Source organism: Salmo trutta, chromosome 14, assembly GCF_901001165.1.
Source record: "Salmo trutta chromosome 14, fSalTru1.1, whole genome shotgun sequence".
In the NCBI taxonomy this organism is placed as follows: domain Eukaryota; kingdom Metazoa; phylum Chordata; class Actinopteri; order Salmoniformes; family Salmonidae; genus Salmo; species Salmo trutta.
Genome location: NC_042970.1, coordinates 57,622,886 through 57,636,644, shown reverse-complemented (window position 1 = coordinate 57,636,644; position 13,759 = coordinate 57,622,886). Strand labels below are relative to the sequence as shown.

The 13,759-nt window shown below is 41.9% G+C and overlaps 1 protein-coding gene across 2 annotated transcripts in view; it reads left to right on the top strand.

Annotated features, from left to right (window-relative positions):
- The window catches only part of mmp24 (matrix metallopeptidase 24), a 105,590-nt gene extending 103,063 nt beyond the window's left edge, over positions 1-2,527 (top strand). For both annotated transcript variants that reach the window (XM_029776498.1, XM_029776497.1), the window contains exon 9: positions 877-2,527. In XM_029776498.1, coding sequence (XP_029632358.1) covers positions 877-1,214 — 338 coding nt within the window. In that variant the 3' untranslated portion in view covers positions 1,215-2,527. The remainder of the gene's footprint in view (positions 1-876) is intronic.
- Positions 2,528-13,759: the final 11,232 nt, after the last annotated feature.

The window sequence follows — 13,759 nt, the reverse complement described above, 5'->3', positions numbered from 1 at the left end:
AAGTGGCCCTTCTGGCCAGAGGGCTGTCACTGAACTGTTGGCCGTCTGTGTCCGAGGACTGTTTGTGCCATGAGTGTAGTGGAATTGGCGGTGTCAGGGTCAGAGGGTTAATCCAGCCAGGGGCCTCAGCCCCGCCACTCATTTGTGCTGCTCTAGTGAAAAACCGCTGCACTGCCTCGGCACCTCCCGGGAGACTTCCTCTGGAATTAACTATCATCACTTTTTGCGAGTCATGTCACAACCTCCTGAAACACATTCCACAGAGGACTTGAGAACATGAGAGGTGGAAATCAGAGGGGGTGGCATGGTCCATTTGGCTAGTCCGTCCGCTAGTCTGTAGCTCAGCCATTTTCTTAAGGGATCTGGAGGTGCTGTTTTGGACGGCAGCAGAAGGGAGTACTTCATCAATCAGTAGCCTCCAGGGTTTCTGTCGTCCTCTGATTGCCACACATTCTCAAATCAGTGTGCCTTTTCTCCCAGGAATTGCGTAGTACAGAGAACTACCCCTCCAAAAGAAACAGGGCATTTAGAGAGTTATGGTTTGGAGACTGCATTTTCGGTTGTAGAGCTTTGATAGCATACCGTTATGATATGACAAATGGTAGATAATCAGGTACAGTGTTTATTTGGACAGGGGAACGTTTGCGTAGCCTGATTACCAATTCACATTGCTCCTGGCCAAACGCCATGCCCACTAGCGTATCTTCTCCACAATGGAATGTTTGGAGAATGCTGCTCTGTCACTCACGCCATACAGAGTTAAATTCAGGATGAGTTGTCAGGCAAAATGTTTGAGGTGTTAGATTTGCAAACTGTATAAGTCAATCTGTTAGATACAAATGAATTTGTACTTTTGCTCTCTTTTCCCCTCTTTAGTTTATACCTATTTCTACAAAGGGAAGGACTACTGGAAGTTTGACAACCAGAAGCTGACCGTTGAGCCCGGCTACCCCAAGTCTATTGTCAATGACTGGATGGGCTGCCACCAATCAGACATGGAGAAGAACAAGGACCGGCAGCTTCCCCACGATGACGTAGACATCATGGTGACCATCAATGACGTGCACAGCACTGTCAACGCCATCGCTGTGGTGATTCCCTGCATCCTGTCGCTGTGCATCCTGGTCCTGGTCTACACTATCTTCCAGTTCAAAAACAAAGGGGTGCAACAGAACGTCACCTACTACAAACATCCTGTCCAGGAGTGGGTATGACAGGCTTAGGCAGCGCGCCGCCACTTACGATACGAAACTGCGCTGAGAGGGCTACAAAAACTCTGAGCACCATGTGACCAGTGCCTGTCTTGCACAAACCCTTTGCGAGAAGGGAAGGAGGGGGATTAAGTTACTCCCTTTCATCCCCTGGCAAGGACCCATAGCTGAACATCGCCAAAATTGAGTATGTTGAATATTAGCATGAGGCGATGCATAGGACGCTGGGAGGCTTTGAGGGTAAGGACAGAGCACAGCAAATCCGATTGCTCTGCCTTTTGCGCCTCATCTATCTGTTGTCCATTCTTATCTGGCTGTTTCAGTGGGGGTTGTCACACATACTTTACCTCGATGGGACTCCAATACACTTTTTCTCAGGGGGAGAGAGAGGGGGAGCCTACCCTCACATAGCCAGGTACCAGTAATCTGTCCAGTATCAACTTGTACATGAACTTCAAGTATTATCAAGTCAAACAAGATATTTAAAGAAAAAATGTAAACTTGAACAAAAAATGTAGTAGAAAGGCCATAGAAAAGAATACCAAGGATTTCTGTGGATCATTTAATCTTTTCAGTTAGAGAGCTTTGAGTTATCAAGAGGAGAAACTTTGTACATCGCAAATGATAAATGTCTTCATACCCAGACCTCTGCCTCTAGCGATGGACTCACCTAAGCTAGAGGACTGAGACTATAAGTATGTCTGCTGAAGGACCACCGCTATACCAACATCCCCCAGCACAGACTCCCTGCTCCTCTGTCTGGACCAAGGGGCGTAGGGGAGAGCGAGTTTGCATTTAAAGACATTGGTCACAGTTATGTTTCTTAGAATTGTACTTAGTTTTTTACATTTTTTTACATGCCAAGGCGTAGAGGAGTACCTATGGCCGTTTCAATAGGCTAAGCACGTCAGACCAACATAGACTAGGCACAATGAACTGCTGTTGAGGCAGCCTGAATTCCACTCCATACCCCTCTTCATTCCTCCTTATTTCTCTCACTTTCTCTCTTCCTCCAACTGTGTCGCTCTCTCTTTATATACAGTGCCCTCCGTAATGATTGGGAGAGTGAAGCATTTTTTCATCTTTTGTCTCCTCTATACTCCAAAAGTTTGGATTTGAAATCAAACAATGACTGAGGTTAAAGTGCAGACTGACCACTTGAATTTGAGGGTATTTACATCCATATCGGGTGAATGGTTAAGAACTTAGAGCACTTTTTGTACGTATTCCCCACATTTTAGGGCACCAAAAGTATTGGGACAAATTCATGTGTATTAAAGTAGTAAAAAGTTAAGTATTTGGTCCCATAACACGCAATGGCTACATCAAGCTTGTGACTCTACACATTTGTTGGATGCATTTGCTGTTTCTTTTGGTTGTGTTTCAGATTATTTTGTGCCCAATAGAAATAAATGGTAAATACTGTATTGTGTCATTTTGGAGTCCGTTTTATTGTAAATAAGAATAGAATATGTTTCTAGAAAGTTACAATGCACAAATATAATTCCCTCCCTAAAACAAATGCTAACCTCCCCTGTTATTGTTAGTATGTCTTGGGGGGTATGATATTTGTGCATCTGTAACTTTCTCACTTTTCATTATTAACGATTCATACCCTCAAATTAAAGATCACAGTCTGCACTTTAACCTCATAGTCATTGTTTGATTTCAAATCCAAACTTTTGGAGTACAGAGACATTTTTTTTAAATGCTTCACTGTCCCAATCATTACGGAGGGCACTGTATCTAACACCCTACATTTCATTGAAATGCTGTCCTCATGATCTAATTTAGAGTTTTGTTTTTAACCTCGCTTTCAATAGGAAAGATGTTCAATGGGAAAGTGATGTTTAAAAGAAAGATCCAGGTAGAGTCTTTCTGCACTGGGGTGCATTGGTACACTGGGGTAATTACCATACTTTGTCCATCTCTGTAGGGCAGGTCAGGATTTCCTGAGTTCAGCTGTTTCTTACCCTGATAAAAACAAATACACAGATGACCCATGATAAAAGCAAAGTTATTTCATATGTTCCATTCATTTCCCTGTATTTCTATTCACTACTTTTGCTACAGTAGAGAATTATCATGTGTTCATCTCACCCAGATAATAATGTCAATGCAGTTGCCAAGACTGAAACCAGATACAGCTGTAGGATCTTAATCTGATCTTTTGTTGCAGAGAATTTTCCTGTACAGTAGGAAATACAAACTTACAGTTTGAGGTTTTAAAAAGGCCTCTAAAGTTTGTAATTTCCAGAAACATCTACAAAAATGTCCAATAATTATAATCCACATAATTCACATTTCCCATTGCTGCAGGATTATTTTCCTGCTGTAGCAAACTGGTTCAAATTAAGATCCAACATCTGTATAGTCCTTGATACTGTATTTTCTGACTTAACTCTGACCCCAATGGGGTTTGGTACCATCCAGAACTCACACATCAAACATGTAGTCTTTAGATTTTTTTATTGACTTTTAAAACTAGTTTTATTTGTACTTTTATTTGCTGTTGAAATAATGTATTATTATTAGCGAATATCCCGCTCTGGTTGTATGTGTCCTATCGAGCTAGCCTATTCTAAAAATTAATATACGTTTTTTGCAATCACAAATATGAGGAATCTGTTGAAAGGAGACTTCATTTTGCCATTTTGTCATTGCATTGACAATCTGTCAAATTGTTCGTTGTTGTTAAAAAGTTTTGCTTATTTAAATGATGAAACATGACGTGACTAGTCTCATTTATACTGAACAAAAAGATAAACACAACATGGAACAGTTTCAAAGATTTTACTGAGTTACAGTTCATATAAGGAAATCAGTCAATTGAAAAAAATAAATTAGGCCCTAATCTATGGATGTCACATGACTGGGAATACACTAGGTAGGGGTGTGGATCAGAAAATCAGTAAGCATTTGGTGTGACCACCATTTGCCTCAAGCATCGCGACACATCTCCTTCGCATAGAGTTGATCAGGCTGTTGATTGTGGCCTGTGGAATGTTGTCCCACTCCTCTTCAATAGCTGTGCAAAGTTATTGGCAGGCCATGGAAGAACTGGGACATTTTCAGCTTCCAGTAATTGTGTACAGATCCTTGCGACATGGGGCCGTGCATTATCATGCTGAAACATGAGGTGATGGCGGCGGATGAATGACACCACAATGGGCCTCAGGATCTCATCATGGTACAGTGGGGGGGGAAAGTATTTGATCCCCTGCTGATTTTGTACGTTTGCCCACTTACAAAGAAATGATCAGTCTATAATTTTAATAGTAGGTTTATTTGAAAAGTGAGAGACAGAATAACAACAAAAAAATCCAGAAAAACACATGTCAAAAATGTTATAAAATGATTTGCATTTTAATGAGGGAAATAAGTATTTGACCCCTCTGCAAAACATGACTTAGTACTTGGTGGCAAAACCCTTGTTGGCAATCACAGAGGTCAGACGTTTCTTGTTGTTGGCCACAAGGTTTGCACACATCTCAGGAGGGATTTCGTCCCACTCCTCTTTGCAGATCTTCTCCACGTCATTAAGGTTTCGAGGCTGACGTTTGGCAACTCAAACCTTCAGCTCCGTCCACAGATTTTCTATGGGATTAAGGTCTGGCGACTGGCAAGGCCACTCCAGGACCTTAATGTGCTTCTTCTTGAGCCACTCCATTGTTGCCTTGGCCGTGTGTTTTGGGTCATTGTCATGCTGGAATACCCATCCACGACCCATTTTCAATGCCCTGGCTGAGGGAAGGAGGTTCTCACCCAAGATTTGACGGTACATGGCCCCGTCCATCATCCCTTTTGATGCGGTGAAGTTGTCCTGTCCCCTTAGCAGAAAAACACCCCCAAAGCATAATGTTTCCACCTCCATGTTTGATGGTGGAGATGGTGTTCTTGGGGTCATAGGCAGCATTCCTCCTCCAAACACGGCGAGTTGAGTTGATGTCAAAGAGCTCCATTTTGGTCTCATCTGACCACAACACTTTCACCAGTTGTCCTCTGAGTCATTCAGATGTTCATTGGCAAACTTCAGACGGGCATGTATATGTATTCTTGAGCAGGGGGACCTAGCGGGCGCTGCAGGACTTCAGTCCTTCACGGCATTGTGTGTTACCAATTGTTTTCTTGGTGACTATGGTCCCAGCTGCATTGAGATCATTGACAAGATCCTCCCGTGTAGTTCTGGGCTGATTCCTCACCATTCTCATGATCATTGCAACTCCACGAGGTGAGATCTTGCATGGAGCCCCAGGCCGAGGGATATTGGCAGTTCTTTTGAGTTTCTTCCATTTGCGAATAATCGCACCAAATGTTGCCACCTTCTCACCAAGCTGCTTGGCGATGGTCTTGTAGCCCATTCCAGCCTTGTGTAGGTCTACAATCTTGTCCCTGACATGCTTGGAGAGCTCTTTGGTCTTGGCCATGGTGGAGAGTTTGGAATCTGATTGATTGATTGCTTCTGTGGACAGGTGTCTTTTATACAGGTAACAAGCTGCGGTTAGGAGCACTCCCTTTAAGAGTGTGCTCCTAATCTCAGCTCGTTACCTGTATAAAAGACACCTGGGAGCCAGAAATCTTTCTGATTGAGAGGGGGTCAAATACTTATTTCCCTCATTAAAATGCAAATCAATAACATTTCTGACATGTGTTTTTCTGGATATTTTGGTTGTTATTCTGTCTCTCACTGTTCAAATAAACCTACCATTAAAATTATAGACTGATCCTTTCTTTGTCAGTGGGCAAACGTACAAAATCAGCAGGGGATCAAATACTTTTTTCTCCCACTGTATCTCTGTGCGTTAAAATTGCCATAGATTTTTTTTTAACTGTGTTTGTTGTCCGTAACTTATGCCTGCCCATACTGTGACAATCCTCTTCAAGGTTAGGAGTGTTTGTACACAAATTAAGCGTGAGACCGACACAAAATCAATGTTTGTTTCTCCGGCCTGGACCGACCAGGCCGCAGGCGTGATCGAGGATAGCAGGGTTCGGTACACAAATTGGCTTCTCAGTAGATCAGGGTCCAAACAGCCAACAGGTAAGTCCAAACAGTCCAGGTCACACACGGTAAATCCAGCAGATGTATTATCACTTTCTCTTTTCAATGGTTCACAGCTCCTTCCCCTCTTCCTGGTGTGGCTTGACCCCTTATATGTTGGTCGGCCCAACCTTGCGAGCCTTCCCCTTGCTTCTGCGGTCGTCCATTTTGTGCTTTGTAGTTCACCATTTGGCCAGCCCTTAGTGAGAGGGCAGAGCCCGTTTATTAGTTCTACCCTCAAATATCTGCCATTTATCACTCGGCCCCCTTCTTTGCCACAATACCATAGCCCCACCATTCTGTTCACTACATTGATATCAGCAAACCGCTCGCCCACACAACGCCGTACACGTGTGCTGTTGTGAGGCTCGTTGGACATACTGCCAAATTCTCTAAAACATTTCTCTATAGGCTTATAATAGAGAAGCACATTCAATTCTCTGACAACAGCTCTGGTGGACATTCCTGCAGTCAGCATGCCAATTGCACACTCCCTCAAAACTTGAGACATATGTGGCATTGTGTTGTGTGACAATTGCATTTTAGAGTGGCCATTTGTCACCAGCACAAGGTGCACCTGTGTAATCATCATGCATTAATCAGCTTCTTGATATGCCACACCTGTCAGGTGGATGGATTATCTTGGCAAAGAAGAAATGCTCACTAATATGGATGTAAACAAATTTGAGAAATAAGCTATTTGTGAGTATGGAAAATGTCTGTGCTCTTTTATTTCAGCTCATGAAACAAGGGACCAACACTTTACATATTGCATTTTTGTTCAGTGTAATTGATAATGTATGGCAATGACAAAATGACCAAATCTAGACTTTCCTTTTAACATACACAGTATTCCTTATATTTGCAAATGCTAAAAACATATGGGCTGTAGAATGGGATACCTTGACAGGCTACAAGATTAAGATATCTTATTAAGAGATTAAGATCACTTTATTGGTCAATTGCACACAATGTCCAACCAGAATTTGACTTACCCCAACCCATCCGAAAGACACACAAAGGTTTTGGAGAGGTGCAGTGGGGCTGCCACACTGGGGGCCCAGGGAGCTGTTGTTGTGAGGGATTAAGTGCCTTGCATAAGGACATGACGTAAGCCAATGGCATCTAGGATTTGATACCAGCAACCCTCCGGTTCCCTGCACACTTCACAACAGTTTTTTTCCCATCGGACCCAAGATTCCAAATGGCAACCCTGCGGTTGCTGGCTCGCCTCTCTAACTGCTAGGCTACCTGCAACCAGAGTGGGACTTCCACTTCTAATGGGTCTTAATAGTGTGATAAATCACTGGCAAAGTCTTGTTACAATCTTAAGTACAGTATATTTAAACTGTTAATGTTCTTTTCCTAATAATTTGACATGCTTTTTTAAAATCATGCCTATGAAGTACTTTTCTTAGTGTATCTGCGATGTTGCTACGTCATGGTAACTCCTGCGAGATTCTTCTCAGTTTTGTGTCCCTCTCTCCCCGTCTCTCTCACACACACACTCAAACGCCATGTAAACATTTGGATATTACACAATTATTGTTGATAATTGAATAGTTAAATGGCCTGATGTTTCGTATAAAGCTATGTGAAGTGGACTTATTATGGTGAGAATTTGAAATTCTGACAGTTTTCTGGAAGATAACTTTCTCTGTTGTTTTTACATGTTTGCCTTAAGGATTCCTTTAGTTGCGAAAACCCATATCAGAATTCTGATAACATGTACTATGAAATTACATTTGAAAGTAACTGCATAGATTTTACAAATATTTTCTCATTATCCACATTTCTTAATCTCAGATGTGCACACTGATGTTACTTCTATAACACTGCTCCCTCCTTGTCATAATGTAGTACTACTAACAAAGCAATTACATCTATGGTTTTATCCGTAACTAAGTCGGGGAGAGCTTATATACTGCAGATATGGCTGCATTGACAAAGTGCCAAATCACTTTCTCTCCTATCATGCATTTCAAAGCATATCCCATTCCAAATCATTCATCAGCAAAACCATCAGCTGAACAAAACAATCAATTATGTGGCTTTTGTGTAACATCCCCAAGGTCTCTGAGAATGGGTCTATACTATCTATTCAGCTCTGCCACCATTGACCTCTCTGTATCCTTTATGCTCCTAGTCAAGAGCTCTCTAGTTCTGTGTTGCACTGAATGTGTGAGCAATATGTACTAAGACGCACAACAGCCCTCCCAGTCTGGTCTTTGGCTCCGTCTTGGAGGACTTAAAATCTCCAGTAGGCAAAGATACTTTTGTTTTGTGAGATCTGCAACTTGAAAATATGTCATTTACTGTAGGCTACCCTACTTTATTTCTACATCCCTAATCTGCTCAAGTCTTCCAAAATAATCTCCACCATGAGATCTTTACTGAAATAGTGTATATGTCTGACCGTGTCAGTGTCTGCCTTAATAGCCTCTGCTGGTACTTCTGGAAGTTGTGCCTTGTCAAACTTTGCAGTGGCTTGCTCAATGTGCTTTTTTAGTTGACGAACATATACCTCTAAAAGGTTTCTTTCAAGGATAACATCAGACTTAACATTTGTATGTTTGTTGTGTAACTTCTTTTCAAAGGTGTATTTTCCTCCAATCTTTCTCACACTACGAAAATGCACTCAGTTCAAGGATTTTCTTCGCTCTATTATCTTTTCTTATTCTGTCATTTTCTGTTTTCATTTTGAGCAGTTTTAGCGAGTGGCAGAGACATGGCACTGAATCAGAGCAAACTTGTTTTCGCCCATATTTTAATAACTCCATTTCACGATCTCTAGATAAATCATTGGGCAGACTTTTGGGTATTTCTTTGAGTGGCTTTATGCATCTATTTTCAGGCTACAGAGAGCCACAAAAGGAATAGTGATGTTCAATTTCTCCCTCACCATCAGAACATAACTTCTAACTTAAGCCCTGTATGTCTTTATAGGCAAACATTGTATTGAGTGAAGTATCCAACAAAACAAGGTTTATTAGCTGGTGTTATGGGCAGGATCTGAAACCAACATCTTAACTGATAGCTACTGGATCAATTGACAATTGAGTATTTGATGCAGATTACAAAAAATCTGACAAAATAACCCATTAAAACAACCACTCAATGTATGTGGAACATGCTCACATGAGTAGGAAGCCTATGAGTACAATCATGCTTATAAGACCATGTTCTTGGTATTACTCAACTCACATCTCAGCTAAAGATGATGGCAGATGAATGGGAAAGATACAGGGTATTAGCCATGCATTGTTCATTAGATGAACATTTTCCAGGCAAAGCCATTTTCAATCTGCATGGTTATCATGTTGTTAAATCCTATTGTGGAAGGGGGAGCTAAATAAATCTCATTCAGCATATGCTTCATGCTACAAAAAGGACGTATCATATTGGAGGTTACATGCAATTGTTCCAAAGTCAATTTAATTTGTTCATTGATTTCATCACAATGATTGAGTGTACCTACAGAGTAGTCAAGGCAAAACTGTGTAATGTATATATATTTACTGAAACGTAAAATCCGATCTGACATGTCCAAAAGAGTACTAATAAACCACAACATATGTATCGAGCATGGTTGTGTTTGAGAAGATGTAGGGGTACTTGAGATTCATTATAATGACCTTCACTTTCAATTGTTTATTGAACACATGAAGACAACTTTTACTCTAAGGTGCCCCATGCCTTTCCACTTCTCTCTTATTCATTGTAACGGTTTCTACTCTTCTAGGGGGGCGACGAGTCCTCTTCAGTTTGCCTCTGTTAAGGATATGCTGGTGGCTTTAGACAACAGTGAGTTGCCTTTCACTTGCCTGTTGTTGCCTTTTGTTTCTAATGTTTGTTTGTTTTTATAAAATAATGAGGTTAAATCAAAAGGTCCAGATGTTTAAAATTATGTCATTGAAATTCTTTGGATACTACTGATCAAGGGAGATTTTATCAGATACAGCTTTATTAAGAGAAAATTAATTCAGTGGTCTTTCTTAAAATGTTCTGTACATACGCTTTGATTAGTTTGTCGATTAATTAATTTGTTAAAACAACTTGGTAAATTGCGATATTTTGTGGTGGAATCTTATGTAATTTACAATCAAATACACACAAGTATGTGGACACCTCTTCAAATTAGTGGATTCGGCTATTTCAGCCATACCCGTTGGTGACGGATATAAAAATCGAGCACACCGCCATGCCATATCCATAGACAAACACTGGCAGTAGAATGGCCTTACTGAAGAGCTCAGTGACTTTCAACATGGCACCGTCATAGGAAGCCACTGAGTGCTGAAAAATTTTGTCCTCAGTTGAAACACTCACTACCGAGTTCCATACAGAAATGGTTTGTCGAGATCGGTGTGGAAGAACTTGACTGGCCTGCACAGAGCCTATCCTCAACCCCATAAAACACCTTTGGGATGAACGCTGACTGTGAGCCAGGCCTAATCCCAACATCAGTACCCGACCTCACTAATGCTTGTGGCTGAATGGAAGCAAGTCCCCGCAGCTATGTTCCAACATCTAGTGGAAAGCCTTCACAGAAGAGTGGAGGCTCTTATAGCAGCAAAAGGGGGACCAACTCCATTTTAACGCCCATGATTTTGGAATGAGATGTTTGATGAGCAGGTGTCCACATACTTTTGGTCATGTAGTGTATCAGTTTATGTAAATATACTGACAGCTCTAAGCTTTTTAAGATTTTGTATGTCTTTCTCAAAGTTAGAATTTGCACAAAATCGATTACCATTTTCAATAATATGCTTAAATGAAATAGGTTTAGTTAGTTAATGTCTAAAGATATTAAAGCTTTATTTAAAAAAACTCATTTTAATTTAACAGATTAGATCAAATCTTTTATTTAACAATATCACCATGCTCTATTAACACAGACATGTCAATAAAAGAAAGTGAAAACAAGCCTTCTTGTGTGCAATTGTCTTCTGTCATTACCAGTTGGTGAAAGAGATCATGGTGCGCATGTCATCCACTCCCCTGCTGCCATCTGACACTGGGGAAGCTCAGGTCGGGGGACTGTACCTATTGTTCTGGAGGAGGGCTTGGTGGGTGACTCCTTAGGTTGGCTCGAAGTGATCTCACGGTCTTCATGCTATGTGGTCTTCTAATAGCTCTGCCCTCCCCCAATGACTTGATGTCAGACCACTACAGTGTCAGATCCCGTGCATACCTGGTAAAATAATATTTAAAATCCAATCACTAATTATCCACATGTACTCCAATAGCGGTCAGTGCGTCCACACCTGGGTATCAAAATGTGTCCTGTGACAAATTTTGGGGGATGTTTCCTTAAAATGCATCCACATTGTGGATTTTTATATTTGCATTCAACAAGTTTATTTGGACTGCACAACAGACACAATTTGTTTTCGATTATGACTAGTGCAGTCTTATCTGGTCATAATCAAAGCCGCATTTCATGACCAATGTCACTGGCTGGAACCACAATGTAATCATGGGACACATTATTGCCAAGTTTAAAGAAGGGCTAAAATCCCTCTATGCCTGGTGCTAACTTGCTTCCTTTGTCCTGATCTTGTCCACATTCTAATTGTGCCCACATTTTCAGACGATTAAAAGACGCATCCTGCCCTCCTTCGGAGGTAGTTAGGCATGCATTGAGTCTGGATATCTTCCGAGCGTAGACCGATCTGGACAGTAAAACATTTAAATCATGATATTCCCTCTGAAGCTGATACCACAACGGCCCTCAAGGACCTACACTGGACTTTGTGCAAACTGGATGCCACATATCCTGAGGCCGCATTTATTGTCGCTGGGGACTTTATCAAAGCAAATGAGGAAAACACTACCGAAGTTCTAACACATTGCCTGTAGTACTCGCGCTTCAAAAACTCGACCATTATTACTCTCCCTTCTGGGATGGCTACAAGGCCCTCCCCCGGCAAATCAGATAACGACACCATTCTGCTCCTCCCTTCCTATAGGCAGAAACTCAAACAGGAATCACCTGTGCTAAGGTCTATGCAAAGCTGGTCTGACCAAATCGGAATCCATGCTTCAAGATTGTTTTGATCACGTGGACTGGGATATGTTCTGGGTTGTCTCTGAGAATAACATTAATGTATACACTGTCACGCTGACTGAGTTCATCAGGAAGTGTATAGGGGATGTTGTTCCCGCTGTGACTATTAAAACCTACCCAAACCAAAAACCGTGGATAGATGGCAGCATTCACACAAAATTGAAAGTGCGAACCACGGCATTTAACCACAGCAAGGTGACTGAGAAAATGGTTGAATACAGTCAGTGCAGTTATGCCTTCCATAAGGCAATCAAACAGGAAAAATGTGACAAAGTGGAGTCGCAATTCAACGGCCCAGACACGAGACGTATGTGGCAGGGCCTCCAGACAATCACGGATTACAAAGGGAAAACCAGCCAATGTCTTGCTCCCGGACAAGCGAAACAGATTCTTTGCCCGCTTTGATGATAACACAGTGCCACCGACGCGGCCCGCTCCCGAGGACTGTGGGCTCTCGTTCTCCGTAGCTGATGTGAGTAAGACATTTACGAGTCGCAAGGCTGACGGCATTACTAGCCACATCCTCAGAGCAAGCACAGACCAGCTGACTGGAGTGTTTACGGACATTTTCAATCTCTCCATATCCCAGTCTGCTGTCCCCACTTGCTACAAGATGTCCACCATTGTTCCTGTATTTAAGAAAGCAAAGGTAACTGAACTAAATGACTATCGCACAGTAGCACTCACTTCTGTCATCATGAAGTGCTTTGAGAGGCTAGTTAAGGATCATAATCACCTCCACCTTAATGGACACCCTAAACCTACTTCAATTTGCATACCGCCCCAATAGATCTAAGGAGCATACCATCGCAATGCACACTGCCCTATCCCATGTGGACAAGAGGAATACCTATGTAAGAATGCTGTTCATTGACTACAGCTCAGCATTCAACACCATAGTACCCTCCAACCTCATTAAGCTCAGGCCCTGGGTCTGAACACTGCCCTGTGCAACTGTGTCCTGGACTTCACATTGCCAGCCTCCAGGACACCTACAGCACCCAATGTCACAGGAAGGCCAAAAAGATTGTCAAGTACAATAATCACCCGAGCCACAGCCTGTTCACCCCGCTATTGTCCAGAAGGAGAGGTATTTACATGTGCATCAAAGCTGGGACTAAGAGGCCAGACGACTGTTAAATAGCCATCACTAGCTGGCCTCCACCCAGTGCTCTACCCTGAACTTAGTCACTGTCACTAGCCGGTTACCACCCGTTTACTCAACCCTGCACCTTAGAAGCTGCTGCCCTATGTACATAGACATGGAACACTAGTCATTTTAATGTTTACATACTGTTTTATTAATTTCATATGTATATACTTTATTCTAGTCAATGCCACTCCGACATTGCTCATCCTAATATTTATATAGTTCATTATTTTACTTGTGTGTATTGTTAGATACTACCGCACTGTTGGAGCTAAGAACAAGCATTT